Raw genomic sequence first — 20,652 nt, 5'->3', positions numbered from 1 at the left:
CAACAGTTGTGTGGAGGGAGGAGAGACAGAGTGTGCACACTCTCCAATACACCAGTGTCCACCCAGCCAACTTCTGCTCTTTTACACGATAGGCTCTGAGGGCATTTAGGCTAGAGAACTCTGTTTTAAATGGTCTAGGGAATTAGTCGGCAAGCAGAATCCTGGACCTCTCCCAGGATTTTAATTCCACGCGGGCCGCTAGGCTCACATATCCAACCATGATATCTCCAATTTAAGGTAAGATGAGTCAGCATAATTTCCTTCTGTTTTGCCTCTGGAAAACATGGGGAAAGTAGCTAGGTTTATCCTCATAGAAATCTTTTGTTTCCACTCCTAAGTATATACCCAAGAGAACAGGAAACAGTACCCCAATGTTCACAGAAGCACTATTTATACTAGCCAAAAGGTGGAAACAACCCATATATCCATCAACAGATGGATGGCTAAACCAAATGTGGCCTATCCATACAACAGAATATTATTCAGCCATAAAAGAGGGTTGAGTGGTTATCCATGCTACAATATCGATGAACCTGGAAAAGATTATGCTAATCAAAAGCAGCCAGATATAAAAGGACAAAGAGTATAGGATTCCATTTAGAGAAATGTCCAGGATAGGCAAATCCATGGAGTCAGGAAGCAGATTAGTTGAGGGGCTGGGAGGGAGGGGGAGTGAGGAGTGGCTGCGTAATGGGTATGGGTTTCCGTTTGGGGTGGTGAAAAAGTTCTGGAACTAGAGAGTGAAGATGGCTGTACAGCACTGTGAACATACTTAATGCCACTCAACTGCATACTTTAAAATGATTATAATGGTAAATGTTACATATATTTTACCACAATAAAAAAAATTAAGCCCTTTGCTTGCTAGATCTGAGGATAGACATCAAGTCACCCCCTAGTCTCCCTGTTTCCTGGCTAAGCATCATCTAATGGAATTGTTTCACTTCTTGGCCCCATGTGGACACAAAGCAGGGCCACTGGTTTTCATTACAAATTCAACTGTCATGTGTGGTGCCATGGCCCAGCAGTAGCCAAAATGGCTAGCATAGCTGGCAAGCTGAATAAGCTATGCATGGTTGCCACCAGCCCTCAAGTGACGCCTGGGCAACAGGACAGGAGAGAGTCCCAAGGGCACAGTGAGGTGAGGGTGCCCCTGAAAACCAAACCCAGGAGGAAGCTGGCAGTCACTCTTAAAGGAGCAGAGTAACTTTTCCCCAGTGGGAAGCACTGCCATACCCCAATATGCCTTCCCTTTGGGAGGCACATCCCATCAACAAGAACACCAATCAGCTGTGGTGAGCGACTGAAAGAACTCATCTTTCAGCAACCTTTAGGAGATGAAGGTTTCTCTTAGTAGGAAAAAGCAGTGAGAGAGAAGCTTTCAAAGTAGTAGGAAAACTTTTAGCTATGTAATTTACATCTTTTGGGCATTCAACAATAACAAAAAAAAGTAAGGCTCCTCCTCTGAAGTCATGGCTGCCAGCTTATGTGCTCTCCTGGAAACTGTGCCACTTGAGAATTGGAAGCAGTTTTTTCCAGAAGCATTTGTCAGGTGGGTATCTACTCTATGCCTAGCCCTATGCTAGATGCCATGGGAAATAAAGGAATGAGATTCTAAGTTCCAAAAAAGCAGGGACCATGCCTGTCTTGTTCTTCGTTCTCTCCCCTGCATCTAGCTCAGTGCTAAGAGTTTAAGAAATATATGAGGGAGGAAGGAAGGGAGGGAATAATCAATTAAGGAAGAAAAGAATGAAATAAGTAATTAAAAGGAAGGCAGGATGGGTGGAAGAAAGGAAAGGAGGGAAGAAGGGAGGGAGGAAAGAAGAATTAAAGAACGATGGATGGAAAGAAAGAAATAATTAAGGAAGAAAGAAAGGCATTGCTCCAAGGTGAGGCTATAAAGTAATGTGCCTGCTTAGCCAACAGGCCGAAACACATGCATTCAAACGATTGCTGTCCCTTAGTGATCAGAGCTGCCCAGCTCACTACATTCCTGGGGCTCCTCTCTACGAAGTACCTTCAGAGCCCCTGGTACATTCCTCTAATTCCCTTTACCACTTGCAAATCCTTGTCGTTTGCAGGGGAAAGAGTCTTCCTGAGACAGCCAAGAGTTAATGGATACAAGCAAAGATGCTGAAGTTGGAACAGGTTCTCGAGTGGGCACACAAGGAGCCCCAAGTTTTGCTAACTGCTGCAGCTTCCATTCACAGTCCCGCACAGATGGAAGGAAAGACTGACTTTCCTTTTCCTTCATTCTCCCACTCCCTCTAACTTTCAGACCTTTATTCTGATCCTTCCCTTCAAAAGTCCTCTCCGGACTCACTGTGAGAGCAGAGCCTCTCTATCCCAACATCAGCGCTGCCCCGGCAATCAGTTCCCCTATTTCCCAGGTTCCCATCACACCCCTCCCATCTCCTCCAAATAAGTCACCATCTGAGGGACATGAAAGGACAGAAAAAAACAAGCCTTCTTCGACATGGGGGTCATATGGCAGAGGTCTTGGCAGGACAAACAAAAACCTGTGATTCAGTGACCTCCAGTGGTAAACTGCTAAGCCTTTTATCAGTGGGAGGAGAAGCAGTCTTGACACTTCCACTGTTGCCCCAGACCAAACGGCGAGGACGACTCCCCCTAGCCCTCATATTCCTTTTGACCAGGAGGAGGAAAAACGAGTCTGTTTCCTTTCCTTAGCTTGGATATTGCTCTTTTCTTCAAAGGGTCAAAGGTAAATCAGTCACTTGTCTGCCTGTAATTCGGCCCAAGGCGAAGCCCTTTCCTAAGCCTTTCTGAGGGGTTTGGGTGGCTTGATGCTCAAAGCCTGCCCGAGGAGGAGGCAGAAAGGGTTTACTGTCTGGTCTCCAGTACACAGCACAGGACCTAAAACCTAACAGGTGCTCAATCAGTGTTGGATGGCTGAATGAATAAATGAATGAATGAATGAACGAAGAAGTGCTATTACATCCCCTTAAGGTCTCAGAGGAAATGGTCCTCACTTTAAGCAAACCCAACATAAGAACATCCACATTTACAACCCAGTTGAATTGCCAGCATCTTTTGCTTGACAAAAGGATTCACTACAGGATACCTGTAAATAGTGATATTCCTTTGTGTAGTTACAAGAGGATTTGATTCCCAGACAACTTTTCCAGAACAGGGGCCATGCACAAAGCGAGGGAAGCTCTACACGAGGTGCAAAGCCAGCTGCTCTCCCTCATCTTTTTTTTAATTTTTAAATTTTTTTTGGTTTGTCTTTGGTTTGATTTGGTTTTTTATTTTTTTTAAATTTTTCTCCCTCACCTTTTCTGCCTGCAGAAAATGGAGCCCTTTGCACCCTACAGAGATTCACCTTCATTTTCTGCCCAGTGGGATCTCCACTAGGGGAAGATGGAGACAGTTAATCTACAGAGAGCCTGGTTAGACAAAAGCTTGGAGATTTAAATACCTCAGCCAGACAGATAAGATAAAAAAAAAATCCAAAAGCCGGCACAAATGTATCCAGGTGTAGGGGGATTGGGGAGGTGGGTGGTGGAGGGAAATGACTCCCCAACTTCCAACCCCAGTTGTGCTCTCTGCAGCCACTATACTAATGTACCCATTGGTTCTTTGAGATTGGGTGGGGTGGGGAGGGCAGAGCAGGGATAAAAAAAGGGATATGGTGCTCAGAGATGTATTCACCAAATGCAATGAATGTCTCATGATGATGGAGGAGAGTGTTGCTATGGGGGGAGGTGTGGGGTAAGGGGGGTGGGGGGTATATGGGGACTTCATATTTTCTGAATGTAATAAAAAATTAATTAATTAATTAATTGATTTTTAAAAGAGGGAAATGGGAAGCGGACTTGGCCCAGTGGTTAGGGCATCCGCCTACCACATGGGAGGTCCGCGGTTCAAACCCCGGGCTTCCTTGACCTATGTGGAGCTGGCCCATGCGCAGTGCTGATGCACGCAAGTAGTGCCGTGCCACGCTGGGGTGTCCCCCGCGTAGGGGAGCCCCATGCGCAAGGAGTGCGCCCCGTAAGGAGAGCCGCCCAGTGCAAAAGAAAGCACAGCCTGCCCAGGAATGGCACAGTACACATGGAGAGCTGACACAAGATGAAGCAACAAAAAGAAACACAGATTCCCAGTGCCCTTGATAGGGATAGAAGCGGTCACAGAAGAACACACAGCGAATGGACACAGAGAGCAGACAATTGGAGGGGGGGGAGGAAGGGGGAATAAAATAAAAAAATAAATCTTTAAAAAAAAAAGAGGGAGATATTAGCTTCTAGGCATCCAAAAGGCCTCTGATACTGTGATCTCACTTATGTGAAATAACTAGAACATGCAAATTCATAGTGCTGGAAAGATTACAGGGTACCAGAGGCAGGGATCAGGCTGGGGAATGGGGAGTTATTACTTAATGGGTAGAGCTTGGGGTGATGGAAAAGGTTTGATAACATATGGTGGTAAGGCAGCCCAGCATTCAGAATGTAAGTCATACCACTGAATTGTATACTTGGAGGTGGTTCAAAGGGGAAATGTTATGTTGTATATATGTGACCCCAGTAAAACTTCTGAAAAATTAATTCAGGGGAGCAGATGTGGCTCAGGCTGTTGAGCGCCTGCTTTCCACATGGGAAGTGCCAGGTTTGGTTCCTGGTGCCTCCTAAAAACGAAAACAAAAAACAAGCAACAGGCAGCGGACTTGGCCCACTGGTTAGGGCGTCCATCTACCACATGGGAAGTCCACAGTTCAAACCCCGGGCCTCCTTGACCCGTGTGGAGCTGGCCCACGCGCAGTGCTGATGCGCACAAGGAGTGCCCTGCCATGCAGGGGTGTCCCCCGTGTAGGGGAGCCCCACGCACAAGGAGTGCGCCCCATAAGGAGAGCCGCGCAGCACGAAAGAAAATGCAGCCTGCCCAGGAATGGCGCTGCACACACAGAGAGCTGACACAACAAGATGATGCAACAAAAAGAAACACAGATTCCCGTGCCACTGACAACAACAGAAGCGGACAAAGAAGAACAGGCAGCAAATAGACACAGAGAACAGACAACTGGGGTGGAGGGGAGAAGGGGAGAGAAATAAATAGATAAATAAATAAATCTTTAAAAAAAAAAAAAGAAAGGAGACTGAGCCTTGCACGTCAGCTGACTGTTCAGCTAAAGGGAACAACGGCAATCCCTGGTCCAGGACAAACAACTAACCGAGCATCCCAAAGCTGCTCTGGCCCTCGACGATAGGGCCTCAAGAACTTAGAGGTGGGAGCAGGAGAAGGCAGGCCTCCTGCCCCCAGCTAAGGAGAAGCAGGGTTAGGTTGAGGACATGAAGCCTGTCCACCGTGACTCCAGGGCTTTGTCAGCTTGATCTGGAACTGGATGGAAGTTGGCTGAGCAGGAGTCAGGCCTTCCCCCCCTTCAGTGGCCTTCCATCACCTCCTCCTAGCTTGGAGTATACAGGCACTGTTCCCTACCTAGTTCTCTTTCCATCTGGATCTTTAGTTTTAGTTTCTCTTTCTTTCACTATCACCAGGTACTTTTGTTAACTTTTGTCAGAAAAACAAAAGGGAGCCCAGAACTCTATCTCTGGAGGTGGTGGTGGTGGGGATCTGGAGGAGGGGTGTGTTTGGGACTAAGGAGGGCCAAAGCTCAGATGCAGGGAGGGAGCAGTTATGGGAAAATTCCTGGTCCTGTTGCTCTCAGTCCGACAGGGTTTCTACCACAGATCTCCAAGCTCCAACAGGAATCAGAAATGCAATTCCCAGCTGCTCCTTCACGCAGGCAGTCTAAAGAAGTAACTGCTAGCCCAAGGGCCAAGCTGTGATGTCACAAGGGGGCGGGGTTCCTTGAGTCTGAGGTCAAGGCTGGGGAGATCCCCACTGAGCATGCCCAAGCTAGACTCCCCATCTTCCCTTTCCCGCACCTGTCCCACTCAGGTAGAGCTATCTAACTGCAGACAGCTGCTAGCCACTAACGAGAAAAGAAATGCATGTTGGCTTATGGCCCTTGCCATGGGCCTGAACACCACACACTTTCTCCAGAGGGGGCAGGTGAGGGAAGAAGAGAAAGGGATGGAAAGAAGAAGGAAGCTGGGATGCTGAGGGAACCTCAGTTACCACAGGCAAGGCCTGGGAGGAATAAAGCTTCAGGAGGGGTCCCAAGGGTTTCATTTCGATCACAAAACAAAAAGAAAGTATAAAAACAAAATACTAAGTGTCACTTCTTTGCAATTGACATCTCACTCAAAGCACAGGTTGACACATTTTAGCGCCGGGACTGCTATCCAAGATCCTTCGCTGCGAAATGGGTCACCATCAGCTACCAGGGCCCTAAAGAGGACACAGGCAATGCGGACACCACTCATAGCCAGAGGAGAAGAGGAAGTGGACTCTGGCGCTTCTTCAAGTGTATAGAGATTTCTACAGAGCGTGAAGGAAAGCAGGTGAAGAGGTTGGACGCCCCTCGTGGGAACTGTTTAGAGATGAAGGGAGATGGAGCGCATCTCCTTCCCGCAAGTTCAGGATTAGAGGCCAGCCCCAAGGAGAATGGCATCAAGTGTGGGCCATGCTTACCGCTGAGAAAGCGCTTCATGGTGTCGCTGCTGGCCAGTTTCATGGCCGTCTGTCCCGAGTAGGTGGCCAGTGTGGGGTCAGCCCCATAGGACAGCAGAAGCCAGATGGTCTCCAGGTTGTCATTGACCACTGCATCGTGAACTGGCCTACGGAGATAAAACAGGGTAAGAATGCTAGGGTTGAGTGGGAACCTCTGTCTAGGCCTCAGGGAAAATGAGATGATCTCAGGGCCACCACCTCTGGCCTGCACTCTTCCCCACTACCATCTCTCCACTCCCTTCTCTCTCTGTGCCTCTTAGTCTTCCCTCTTATCTCATCTCTCCCTCTTTCTCTTACGTACTCCTTGCTCACACCATGGGACAGTCCCTAGGGCACGGTGTAGCTCTACCGGTAGTTCTAGAATTCAGGGGAGAATGGGCCCCTGACTGAGGAGAAAGTTAAAGCAGATATTAGGGTAAGAACAGATGGAACTTGTTGCCTACTCAGGAGCAGGGATGAACAAAGCAGTTCCACATACCAGGCAGTGACCAAGCTGAGCCTCAGCCTGCTTTGGCCTGGGCCCTCCAACTTGGTACACAGCTCATGTTCTCTATTTTGTCCAGGAGATCGGCCTGTGGCTAGCACAGAGTAGAATGGGTACAATTTCTTTATAGCAGACTAAAAAAAGGTCAAATCTAAAATGTCACCCAAGGGTCACATTCTGCCTGAGACAGGTGTGCCCTCCTCTGGATGGTTGGAGGAAAGACTGAGCAGTCTTCCCTGATGACAGCTGCAAATGACAGGCTGATCCCTAGATAACCCCAGCTTCCCCTTAGTAACCAATATACAGACTAGCCGCCTGGGACCTCAATCTCCTCCTGCCCACAACTGATTGTCTCTCCAGTCTATAGAAGGCATTTCCCAAACGTCTTCTGACAAGGCCTCTCTGCAACCTGCAGCCTGGTGGGTCACCAAGGTCCAGGCTGGGGCTAGTGCTTTGGCAAGGGAGGGGTTGAGGTGGGGGTGGGAGTGGGGCTCGGGGGAGGAGCAGTTCCTTGCCTCGTGCCATCCTGCGCGCTGCAGTTCACATTGGCCCCGTGCTCCAGCAGGATATTCAGGATGTCAGTCCAGCCCCGGGAGCAGGCCTCGTGCAGGGCTGTATAGCCGGCATTGTCACGGTGATTCACGTCTTCGCTGTCCTTCTGGAGGCAGTAGAGGACCACGTCCTGTGGGGACAGGGACAGGGGCTCCATCACCAAATGGAGGTCCCAGTCTTGAAATCACCACAGTTCAATTCACAGTTCCCCAGATGTCCACGAGTCGCAGAGCCCGGCTTTTATCTGGGCACTGACAAGCAAACCTCGAAGTCTGTTGTCAACAAAGTCAGTCCTGGGCCACCACTCCCAGGGCCGCAACTTGGGGCAGTTTTCTCAGTGGGAGGGAGACCTTTCTAGGACCAAGAACACTTATCTGGGTTTTGGCTGTGGAGTGAGGCCCTTGGAGAGGCTCACCTGCCCCCCCAAACCCTAAGACCTTGATTCCAGGCTCCAGGCACTTCGGTTCAAAGCCCCAGGCTAGGGAAATGAGATGCACAGTGCCGTGGCCTTGGACACTGAGCACAGCCTCTGGTGGTAATTTGAGAACAAGGAAGCAAGCATTGTTTCTAAGTACTATCCCTGGATGCCAGGCTTGGCATCCCAGGGTAGTCCGTTCCAACCCTCCCCTCAAATCAGGATTGTTCCGAGTACAATCCAGTACGGTCAGTCAGTCACGCAGTAATGATTAACATCCCTAGGCTGAGACAGTAAGACTGGACTCCGAGGTCTACAGGCATGCTAACTCGTCTGGGACGGAGCTGGTGAAGAAGCTGAGGGGACTGGAGGAGGCAGCCAGGCTGGCAGAAGCTTCCAGCTGCCTGGCTAGCAAACTGATGTATCCCACCACTGTGCACTGTCATTAGCCCTTTTCCAGGCACTCGTGAGATGGGGCACTTGGCTGTTTGGGGTGACAGCTTGAAGGCTGGCTGGCTAGAGCTTCTGCTTGGATACAACTGTGCTGGGGATTGTAGCAGTTTGATATGATTATGAATTCCAAAAATAGATACTAGATTATGTTTGTAATCTGGTTTGTACCTGGGCATGATTAAGTTATAACTAGGGTTTTGATTGGGGCCACATCATTAGGCCATGCTCACAGATAAGAGGCATGGCAAAGGACAGAGTTGGAGGGTTTTTGATGTTGGAGTTTTGATATTGGAGTTTGATGCTGAAGCCTTAAGCTGGAGCCCCAGGAGGTAAGCACACAGAGGAAAGACCAGCCAGCCCCAGGAAGAGGAAACCTGATCCCAAGAAGAAACAAGCCCTGGGAAGAGAGGAACCCTGAACGCAGAGAGAAGCAAGACCCTAGAAGGGAGGAACCCAGGAAGCCCAAACCCTTGCAGACATCGGCAGCCATCTTGCTCTAACACGTGAAAATGGACTTTGGTGAGGCAAGTAACTTATGCTTATGGCCTGGTATCTGTGAGCTTCTACCCCAAATAAATACCCTTTATAAAAACCAACCAATTTCTGGTATTTTGGATCAGCACCCCTTTGGATAACTAATACAGGGGTACTGCTCTCTGGATACAGGGCGGGTTATGCTGCCTTCACCTGGAGAGGGCACCATACAGATGTCACCTCTTCCCCAGAGCCCTCCTCCACTACCCTTCCCTCCCTCCTCTGACAGGCTACCCTAACTGCTCTAGCTCTGTCCAGCTTGGTTTTCCAATGGCTTCAGGTTTGTTGGTTTTGCCCTGGGGAAAGGAAAAATCACATTGAGGGCAGGGAGTGGGCATCGGTGTTTTTTTCCCCCCAGGTCTCCCTTGGACATTATCCTGGTACCCACCACCATAGGTGCTCACTAAAGATGGGGGTCAACTGATGGCGAGACACGGTCAGGTCAGCCTCCTGTGCTGGCCAACCTGTGTGGGAATGACTGACTGAGTCAGTTACAGGCATGAAAAGCCTTACCAGAAAAACACAAACAAAAAAGTAGGAAGCCACCGAAAGAGTCCAACAACTTAATTTAGTTATGGGAATTGAGTCAGTCTTTCATCCCTAGCCTGGCACTTAGAAATCAAAACAGACCTTGGTTTGAATTCAGACATGCATTATGTCTGAATATGTGTGTACATCTAAATATGTACACATATATGTCTATGTATATATGTATGTATTAATTGGGCTATCTTAGACTAATCATTTTAATATTGCTAAGCCCTGATTTTCTCATCTGTAAAATGGGCATAATAAAATTGACCTCCCAGGCTTACTGTGACGATTAAATGACATTAAGTAATCAAAGGTCTTCATACAACAGAAGAGGTGTTCAATAAACCTCAGTTTCCTTCCTGGCTTCCTTTCCAATCCACAGGGAAGCAGTATAAGATGGGGTTAGCTCAGCCCTGCCCCCATCAACATATTCCCAGCCCTTTTTCTACTGGAAGTCGAAAAGAGGGGATATTGGAGGAGGCAATGAAGAGTGAAGAGTAACCATCCCTTGATCCTCTCTGAGAGGGGGGGCCACCACACAGGGAAAATTTCAGACAATGTGAAAATCCAAAAATCCCATTTCTGGCCTAGGAATGTACTGAAAAATATTGTGTTACCATTTCAATTACGTTCATCCTAAATCGACCTTCTTATAAGTTTGTATTCCCACACACAAATTGGGCAAGGGGAAAGGCAGCTCCAGAGCACCTTTTGGGCAGAGAAGACCAGCCCAGGCTCAAGCCCTAAACAAAGTCCTGCCCAAGCCACAAAAGAGTCAACAGAGAAAAGTTTCTCCATAGATATTGAGGCCGACGGCATCCTAGGGTCAGGGAGCCCCTCACCTTATAGCCAAGACGTGCTGCCCGCTGCAGGAGGGTCTCGCCAGCATTTTTATTCACTATGAGTCGCCGTGCCTCCGGGGGGATCTGCCGGGCCATAGGTGACTCTGAGGCTTCCTCTGGGCCGGCACTTCGGGACTTAGAGGGTGTACATGGTTCTGTGGGCTTCGCTGGGGCAGATTTGGGAGATCGTGTCTTCTGCTGGCTCCAACGACCTTTGCCCTGAAAGCACAGAGGTAGGACTGGGTCAGGTGAAGCAACAGTAGCAGCCACTCCCCCCAAGGCCATCTCACCTCATCTCCACCTATCTTGTGCTCTACTGACAATACCCCAAATGGCCCAGACCAATGTCAGGTTTGAGGCTAGAGGATGGGCCAATCACTGGCTGTCTAGAATAGTCCAGGCTCAGCACAGGTTCCCACCCATTTCTACCCAATGGAGAGATGCTAAGAGGCTCAAATCCTGAACCCTATAAACCAAGGAATAGGGAAGAGACAGACAATCAGAGATTGCCGGGACATCCCAGCTTCTCCCAGACACTCTGCATGCCTTATTTACCTATATCAATCCCTATTCACTGAGGTTTTCACATGTCTATAAAATAAGCCCAAAGCAAATTCTGAGAGTAAAGAGAAGCAGAGGGAGAGAGTTATCTTTGACTGCACAGGCTAGAGCCCCGCTTCTAAAGCCTGCACTCTTATTGCAACTACCTACCCCCACATCTAACCCTCATCAGGCTTTTCTCATCTTTTACCACACCATGTCCCCAGATCGTACTCATTCCCATCTAGGGTGGTAGAAAGAGCTCAGGCTCAGGAATCTTGTCTCTGCCATCCCCTAGCTACAACACCTGGGGCAAGGCACAACCTCCCCGAGTCTCCCTTCCTTCCTTGTAAGGTCTTTGAGATAATGAACGGGAAAGGTTCCAGAGCAATGCACAGCGTAGGTGCTCAGAAAAAGTTAAGGTCCTTTCTTCATGAGGGGCCCCCATGTGGCTCCCTCCCTGCCCCCATTATGAACTGGAATGTCTACAGCAGGTTCCTATGCCTGTTCTACCATTGGGTATATGGGAACAGTAACTTGTCTCTCTAGTTCAGAGATCTTCACATCACGAGCTTTATTCAAAGAATCAGACACAAGAAGTCGCATCTGCACTTGGATCCAATTTAGACAACGAGGTTCTAAACTTCCAGTTGGAGCTATAATAGGATGAGACTTTGAGAAGGTCTTGGGAGGAGTGGGTATACCTTCCATGTGGGAGGAATACGACTATTTGTAGGACAGAGGGCAGACTGGGGTAGCCAGCCTTTAAGCTGGCCCCCCATGAGCCAGCCCTGCCTGCTGAGGTTCACGCTATTATGTAGGCCCTCCTACATTGGACAGGGCTGACTTGTGTAGCCAATAGGAGATTGCAGAAATGGTGGTGTTTGACTTCCATGGCTAGGTCCTTAAAGACACTGTGTTTTCTGCCTTGTTCTCTTCTGGATCACTCGCTCTGGGGGAAGCCAGCTGCCATGTCATGAGGACCCTCAATCAGCCCTTTGGAGCAGACCTGGAGAGGAGGCCTCCTGCCAACAACCAGCATCAACTTGCCAGTCACGTGAGGAAGCCACTCGGAGGCAGACACTCCAGCTCCAGTCAAGCTTTCAGATGAATGTAATCCTGGCTGACACCTTGACCGCATGCTCATGAGAGATCCTAAAATAGACCCACTCAGCTAAGCTGCTCCCCCTGAAAAAACACTATGAGACAACACATGGTTATTATTGTTTTAAGCCTCAAGGTTTTAGGGTAATTTGTTACACAGCAAAGGACAACTTATCCAATCTTTCTAGAGGATCAAGGTCTCACTTAAGTCCTGTGGCTTCTACAATGTCCAGCAACCCTGATTCCTCCTGCCCTCCTCCTTCTCGGCCCCCAGGCCACCTAGTCTGAATCACATAATGTGATGCTTATTGTCTCAATTTCTTAATATCCTGCCTTCCTTGTTGCACAGGTGAGTCTTGCCTCCCCTGCTAGTTTTTACACTCGGGAGGGGGGAGTAGGGGGATGGATAGCACTGTCGTCTTCTCTTTTGTTCCTTACATCACTTAATTCAGAGCTGGCACACTGCTGCAATGAATACTTGTGGACTTGATTCAAGTCAGCCATGTGCAGGACTCTGCGTAACCAGAGAAGTTATCTAGAAAGACACGAAGCCGGGAAAGGAACAGCAGAGAAGAGACGAGGGTCCAGGGCATTTGTTTCCCCTGGTAAATCCCAAGACAGTGAGAAGCTGCTTCTAGTCACCCATTTCCAAAAGGCAGAGGGGTACAATCCCTAACAGAAAGGTACCAGCTATGAGTGTATAATGCTGCTATTTCCAGGAGGAGAGAGTCGTATAATAGCAGTACTGGAGAATGCTGGGTAAAGTACCACAGTTTCAGCTACACCAAACCAGGAGCCAAAGGATGACTCTCCTTCTGGGGGCCGGTGCTGCCAGAGAGAAGTAAGGGAGGCTGCCTGAGAGGGGGAGGAGCAAGAGTAAGTGTGGGGGAATTCCCCCTTTCCCCCTAGCTCTGAGCCCGGGTGGGAAGGAGCCTTTGGCCAATACTCCAGCTTCCAAGTGCTGTAGGAGCTTCCCCCACCCTCCCCCCGCCTGGCTTCCCACTACAAAGCCCCGTGCCATGGGGGCAACTAGAGCAGGTGGTGGTGACTGGGAGAGAAAGAAAGGCAGGGGGGAGAAAAGGAGGCCCTGCGAAGGGACAAAACCTCTCTGGGAGGAACATTTCAGCAGACGCACTGCCAGGCAGAACAACCAGACAGAATCACCAGCGTGTGCTGCTGAATATCAGATGGCTGATCACCTTTGTGTGGGACAGGGACATCTGAGTGACCGGGGAGGAGTGGGGTAGGGGGGAGACAGGGGCCTGGGTCTCCCACCTTTCGCCAGACCTACTCAGAGTTGCAGCATTTCCCTGCCCAACTGCCTCACCCCACACCCAGTGTCTCCAGGATACAGACAGAAGCCACCCATTCAGAGTCTGAAAGGCACATGGAAAGAGCCTGTGCTCCAGAGGCAGACACACATCCTGGCTCTCATTCACGACTTCTGAGTAGCCTTGTGCCAGCTCCTTTACCTTCCTGAGCCTCAGTTTCCTCACCAGAAAATGAGGGCAAGAACGGTGCCCGCCTTGGTTCTCTTGCTGTGGGAATTCACCGCGATTATGTGAACGGAGTACTTAGCACAGACCATAGCCTCCCACTCTTCCCCCTATCCTCCCAGTGAAAGGCAGCACTCCCACAACAGGTCAGAGGGAACGGACACTGCTACTTGCTACTACGTGCCTCTGCTCCCTCATTCTCGCCTCTCCCTGAAGCGCAAGGATGCCCAGCAACCCTCTGAGAGCACTTTATGGTCATCAAAGCCTTTCATATACACTGCATCCTTTGTTCCCCCAAGCATCCTTGTGAGATAGAAAGGGCAAGGAGTACCATCTCCATTTTTAAAGATGAGAAAATAGACTTGAGTACCTTGTCTGAGCTGGAACTAGATTCCAGAAGGAGGAGGAGAAAGGAGGGGGAGACAAGCACCTGCAGTCTACCATCTTTCATTGGTACTCGGGGATCCCTGCTCTGGAGTTGAACTTTTTGTTTGTCTCATTGCCAATGATGAACAGATATTGTGGGTAGACATTTGAAACTGGTCCTTCACCTCCCTCGAAGGTAAAGCACATCTAGGATGAGGACTGTGGGTTTTTTCTAATGGTACAAATGTGGACTCCAACACCATGGACATCAGAGAAGCTGATTTGGAACAGGGTTGCTAGGAACTCTCACTTGGTCACTGACTGGGGAGTGAAAAACACACTGAGTCGGGGTGGGAAGGGTGGCTACAACCCAGACCCAAGTGTGATTCCTTAGGACTCACCCTCAAGCCACCTTTATCTGGGCATCAGCATCCTAGTTTCTACAAGTTGTTTTCTCCCTTGACTGACTCAGAAAGCTCCCTGATTGTTCTCCAATGAGTTAGACCCAGACAAAAGTTTCTTGATTGGATGTTAACAAGCTAATCAGGCTAACATCCTGCCATATTCTTTAATCCATCTTTAACCCAAAGGAGATCGATCCAAAAGATTATAGAGGAAAAGCCATCTTGAGCCAAACCCTATCGTTTGCCAGTAGTTATGGTTAATGCTAACTTTAGTTCCCATTCTCCTAATCCCCCCAACCCTTCCAGAACTAGTAGAAAATACTTTAATAAATATGGTTTAATTTGATCCTCCTCATCCACTTACTCTCTTTATCAGCAGAGTATTGATTGAGGAGCCTGGTGGAAAGCTGGCTCCTCTAGCCCACTCCCCTCCCTCACAACTCCCCATACTGGCTGCACACCTTCGCCTCTTCTGAGACGTTTGCCATGTGCTTGGTCTTGCATTTTCGCTTTCCTGATGGCTTTTCTGAAGTTTCAAGGCAGGTTGGCTCCTCAAGGTTATTTGGGAGGAAACCATTTGGTGAATCCGAGATCCCCTGGGCTTTGTTGGGCAAGAGAAGGTTCCTGTTCCTGAGGCGGTGCTCCGAATTTGGGGAGGAAGTCTTCTGTTTACGGGCCTTTAAATCTGAAGGTGAGAAACAGGAAAGAATGGATGTCAGAGACATGGAATACAGACAAGCTTAAGCTATCCTCTCAGCTCTCTCTAAGATGAATCAGAGGACCTTGGGGATTAGAATCTCAGTGTATGGCTATGAATCTCCAAAAAAGAGCCGGGAGGTCATCAGGGGTGATGCTTATGCGTGCCTCAGCAGGGTACCAGAGACAGCCAAGGTAGATGGAAACCCAGGTGCTGGTTCTCCTGAGGGCTGCAGCAACCCACAGGTTCTATGGTCAAGGCAGATGGCTGTGGAGTTCAGGGCCATGTCAGTTGGGCCTACTTTGGAGTTTGTGTTCCTGAGTGTGATGGAGTTGGACTCAGATAAAACCTTTCTACACATGCCTCTTCTGTCACTTTTACCAGACCTGTGGTTGGCATTTGGGTTGGTGTATACTCAGGAGACCTGAATCTCTGAACTATCCATGTGACGGCCAGGCCCTGGGCCTCAGCAGACTTGCACCTCCTACCCTCTGGTTTCTTGGACTTACCCCTGGCCAGCTGACAGGGAGGTGAAGAGGGTCAACCACCACACCAGGGAGCCAAGAATGCCTACAGCTGCAAGCAGGAGAATTGCATCCATCATCCATGTGGAATCTAAACCCCTTCTTGATGTAGAGGGGGACTGGACATAGCCATCCCAGGTCCACAAGATGGAGGAATAGAGTATGGATTAGAGTGGACTTACTGGTGTTCTGCTGGGGAAATATTGTGATTAGTAAGGGAAGAAATTGTAGTAGTGATGTGGAGAGGGTGGCCACAGTGGCTGCTGATGGTTGGGAAATGGAAGAAGAGATATGGTGTGAGGGTATTTTCAGGATTTGGAGTTGTCCTAGGTGGTGCTTCAGGGATGGATGCTAGACGTTGTGTGTCCTGCCGTGGCCCACTGGATGGACTGGGGGAAAGTGTGGACTATAATGTGGACCGCTGTCCATGTGCTGCAGTGGTTCTCCAGAATGTAATCGCCGGGTGCAGTGGATGTGCCACAATGATGGAAGAGTTTGTTGATGTGGGAGGGGTGGCGTGGGTGGGTGGGGGGTATATGGGGACCTTATTTTTTTAATGTAACATTTAAAAGAAAATAAAGAAAAAATAAAATAAAATAAAAATAAAAATAAAGAATCTCAGTGTAAAGTTGTGCAGCTAAGAGCTCTCAGTATCTTCTGTAGTGCTGACTACACTTGCTTGAACGGGTCCTGTAGTTCAACACCCAAGTCTCTCCTCTACAAGCAGGAGACAACTCCCAGCCTTGCCAGCAGGGGACAGCTCATCTGCTTGTCCCACAGAGGACAGTAGTTTTAAAAGGATTTTCTTGGGAAGCGGATATGGCTCAAGCAGTTGGGCTCCCGTCTACCATATGGGAGTCCAGGGATTAGATGCCCAGGGCCTCCTGGTGAAGGCAAGCTGGCCCATGTGGTGAGCTGGCCCACACAGAGTGCTGGCCTGTGCAAAGTACTGCCCCACGTGGGAGTGCTGTCCCGTGAAGGAGTGCTGGCCCATGTGGAGAGCTGTCACAGCAAGATGATGCAGCCAAAGAGACACAGAGAAGAGATAATGAGAGATGCAGCAGATCAGGGAACTGAGGTGGTACAAGAGAATGATCGCCTCTCTCCCACTCTGGAAGGTCCCAGGATCGGTTCCCAGAGCCGCCTAATGAGAATCCAAGCAGACACAGAAGAACACACAGCAAATAGGACACAGAGAGCAGACAACAGGGGTGGGGTGGGGGTGTGAAATAAATAAATAAAATAAATCTTTAAAAAAAAAAAAGGGATTTTCTCAAAGCCCAGAGCAAATCAGAACTTTCTTGTTGGCTTTTCTTCCATCCCCTTTGTCTCCACTCTATTGTGAAGACAAATTTAGCAGCTCTGCTGAAGTTAACTGTGAAGTATATTGGGGTGGACAGTAAATGGAGAATGCTTCCTTCACAGCCTCAGCTCTACCCACCTGACTGTACTATTTGCCACCCTCTGAGGGCACAAAGAGCAAAGCCAAGATAAACTACCTGAAACCAGAAGGTGCCATTTGTCTACTTAGCTGGCAGTCAGTGGCAGAAACCCGCTGCCTTCCCCAGTTGGGAATCAAGTCACTTGTGCCACTGGAACACACTGGGCAACAGCTATAACTCTAGTCACAGCTCACTGAACAAAGCTCATTCTAATTTCAAAAAGGCCTGCTGTGAATTCCATTATCAAGTGCATCATTCCACAGGGTCTGTCCAAAACCCCACACATAGGAGGGATAGATGGTGTTTACCCTTATCCCCTAACACCCATGTTATATGGATTACTGGCCTGACCACTAACCGAGTGACCGACCAGAGGCAAGTCAATCTCTCTGAACCTCAGTTTCCATATCTTTAAAATGGGGAGACTATTATCCACATCCTAGGGCCAGCATGAGAATTAAATGAGGTAATATATGCAAAACTCCTTTATAAAGTGCTACAAAGAGTAAGACAGGGAAATGGATGTTGCTCAAGCTGTCAAGCACCTGCTTCCAGGTTCAATTGTTGGTACCTTCTAAAAACAAAACAAACAACAAACGAAAAAACCAACTCGGGAAAGCTGATATAGCTTAGTAGTTGAGTGCTAGCCGGCTTCCCACTTATGAAGTCCCAGGTTCAACGCCTGGCCCTGGTACTTTAAAAAAAAATTTTAAATAAATAAATAAAGAGTATAACAATCACTATTGGGTTCTTCAAGAGCCAGTTGTTTAGGTAGGGGACATACCTTCTTGGTATCCTCCATAAAACCGATGGCCATGCTGAGCAGCACATTGCCAAAGATCAGCACATCTGTGATGCAAATAACTGCCGCCTCCCTCAGTTTCTCCCATTTCTACAATGAGGGAGTCGAGTGAGATCCAAGGGTTCTCAACTCATCACCCTGAATTAACACATGCTCTCATGTGTACATTTTTCCGGCAGATTTGGATGCGCAAAGTCATCATTACAGACCAAAGAATTGGCTATAGGTTATGGACAGCTCTTAGAGAACCAGCCATAATACCACACCTTTCTCCCAACTAACCCCAACCCACCAGCAGGTCCCCACAATCTGTCCAAGAACTGCTGTGCTAGATAGTCTCTAATGGTGCCCCCAGCCAGAATATTCTCAACCAGGGCTTTTGATGCAGTAAGTTTGGGCTGAAGTAAAAGAGGAAGGAACAGAACCTGCCTTATGAGGACCTCAGGAAACATGGGGAAGCCGTATTACAGCTTTTATGCCACAGGAAAAGAAACACCCTCCCACCCCCATCTACCCGTGCTCTGAGGCTTATTAAACTGCCGAGGAGCAAGGGTTTTACAGCAGTGTGGAGAGGAACAGAGAGCGAGGGTAGAAGTATATGAGTGGAAATGGCTCTTCCTATTACCTCCACAGGTCAAAAAGGGTGAAAGGAAAGGACGCAGGGCTCAGACAGGAGTAAGGTGACCTGCATAGCTTAGACTTTGCCTGATTCTCTTTCTGAAAGATAGATGGTTGTAGGAGGGATTGGAATTTTCTGAGAAGACAGTTGCTTGTCAGGCAGTTTCTTCATGAAAATACCATCTTCCTATCTGGAGGAAGGTGATCAGACTGCATACCAAAGCCAACTGCCTCAACTCAAAACCCTTAGCCACATACATGAAGGGAGAATGGACTAATTTTCAATAAGTGGAGATGCCCCCAAATCTTTACACAGAGTGCCTTGATAAGTGGTGTTCTCCATATTACTGGAGGTGCCTGAGCAAAGGCTACCTATCAAGCATGCTGCGAAGAGCTCTGCATTGGGTGGGTAACTGCACTAGGCAACCTTAAGGTCCTTCTGGTTCTAAGAACTGATAAGTTCTGTAGGAAACTTCTCAACTAGGAAACCGGCCTTCTGTAGAGATGAGATGACCCAAAAGTACCTCTTTGTCCCAATACAAGTGGATGAGGCCAGTGCTTCATTCCTGACCAACCAATAATGGGTCTTGCAGAAGAAAGAGACAATTGTCCCTACTCTCTCATGTAGTTGATGAAAATTAAATCCATTTCTCTCTTGAGTATAGGGACAGGTTTTATATATATATATGTGTCCATCCATCCTCTGAGATCCAGAAATGAGGTTAAGCCTTTTTTTGCATTTTAGTAAACCCAGAATGTATTACCCTTTCAATATACATTTAGTTTTCGCTAATAAGGAAACTACAGGTGTTTACCTGCAGCTCTGGACAAATATATTGTAGAAAATAATCAATTGGTGATTCAAGGGCAGATATTGGGGACAGGGGGTAAGTATGTGTGTTTTTATGGTGCTCCAAGATGTGCTTTTTGATCATTTAAGAAATCCACTCTTGGATTAGGCCTCAATAGTACTTGATGGAACATACTGACATAAGCTTTTTATGACCATCTGTGCTCTCATGATTACATATCATAGCAGTTACAGCACTTGACATGGCCAAAGAAAGCCTGCTTTCTCTGGACCACTTGCTCTTCCAACTCAGGTCCAACAAAAACGATGCCACCTCTGGTCATCTCAAAGCTTCACTATGCCTCCGGATAACCTTTGTGGCTTTGACAAAGTAAGAAAAATTGTTCCTGCCCCTCTCTGAAGCTATTCTGTTGGTCTGAGGGAGAACCTGGCCTCCAAAAGGACCTGACTCTTTTAAAGCCAACCAGAGAACTCCCTGTAATGGGCTGCCCCATGCCAAAGATGTCATCATGGCCTTGACCACAGGTTCAGACTTTTAAAAGAAATGGGAGGGCTCGGGCCTTCATGTCCTCAGCTCAACTGGAGGAGAGTCCTAACTCACTCGATCTCAACCCAAAGCCAGTACCTCAAGGATGGATTTGAGTGACCCCCTCTGGCAGCTGGAGATCATAGCACCAAGTTTCAATGGGTGCAGAGGCTTGGGGTGGTGTAGGGAAGGCAGAGGTAGGCTCCAGGGAACACCCATGATGCGTAAAGGTCCCCAGAAGAGGGCTGGCTGTGGACTGGGGACGGGGTGGCAGCAGCCCCCTGGCCAGTCTTACCTGCTCTTCCTTTTCGCCGCTGTTCTTCTTCTTGCTCAGTCAGGTACTCCCCAGTCTGATATTTTCGACTCTTCTGCCGTCTCCGTTTCTTCCTCTTTACCAGGCCCTCCTCCTCATCTTCCTCCTCCTCCTCATTGGTGTCCCACATTTGCCGGGCAGCCTCTGTCCTCCAGGGCATTTCTCGGGCTCGCCACAGGTGCCTGCGGCCCTGGCTCAGCAGACTCTTGTCCTGAGCATGGTGGCTGCGGTACTGGGTGTCCCGTTGGGTCTTTCTCACCTTTCGACGCTTAGCTGGCGTGGGGGTTACCACCTCTTCCTCCTCTGTAGGGAAGACTTCCTGGCTTCCCATGTCACTGTCTGCCATACCAGCAAAGGAGCTACAGATACTTCCTGTGGACGGGATGTACAGAAGACGGTCAGGTACATTTTCAAAGGAAAACAGTACGGTGTAGAAGCAAGTGTCCTAGGCTAGGAGTTTGAAGGTCTGGGTTCAAGTTCAAGGTTGGCCAGCTATTAGCCATATCCTCTGGACAAGTTCCCTCACTCCTGTTTCCTCATCTGTAAAAAAAACAGGGATACTGCTCTCTGCCTTCCTGACCTCACAGGGCTGTTCTGAGGATCA

At 48.6% G+C, this 20,652-nt stretch overlaps 1 protein-coding gene across 2 annotated transcripts in view; it reads right to left on the bottom strand.

The window, feature by feature from the left end:
* BCORL1 (BCL6 corepressor like 1) overlaps nucleotides 1-20,652 on the bottom strand; it is a 69,437-nt gene that overhangs the window by 5,869 nt on the left and 42,916 nt on the right. For both annotated transcript variants that reach the window (XM_058292302.2, XM_058292300.2), the window contains 5 exons: nucleotides 20,031-20,420; nucleotides 14,777-15,000; nucleotides 10,406-10,624; nucleotides 7,591-7,757; nucleotides 6,553-6,698 (listed from right to left, as the gene is read on the bottom strand). In XM_058292302.2, coding sequence (XP_058148285.1) covers nucleotides 6,553-6,698; nucleotides 7,591-7,757; nucleotides 10,406-10,624; nucleotides 14,777-15,000; nucleotides 20,031-20,420 — 1,146 coding nt within the window. The remainder of the gene's footprint in view (nucleotides 1-6,552; nucleotides 6,699-7,590; nucleotides 7,758-10,405; nucleotides 10,625-14,776; nucleotides 15,001-20,030; nucleotides 20,421-20,652) is intronic.

The sequence above is a fragment of the Dasypus novemcinctus genome, chromosome X (genome assembly GCF_030445035.2).
Source record: "Dasypus novemcinctus isolate mDasNov1 chromosome X, mDasNov1.1.hap2, whole genome shotgun sequence".
Lineage (NCBI taxonomy): Eukaryota > Metazoa > Chordata > Mammalia > Cingulata > Dasypodidae > Dasypus > Dasypus novemcinctus.
This window is presented reverse-complemented; position numbering and strand designations above follow the sequence as displayed.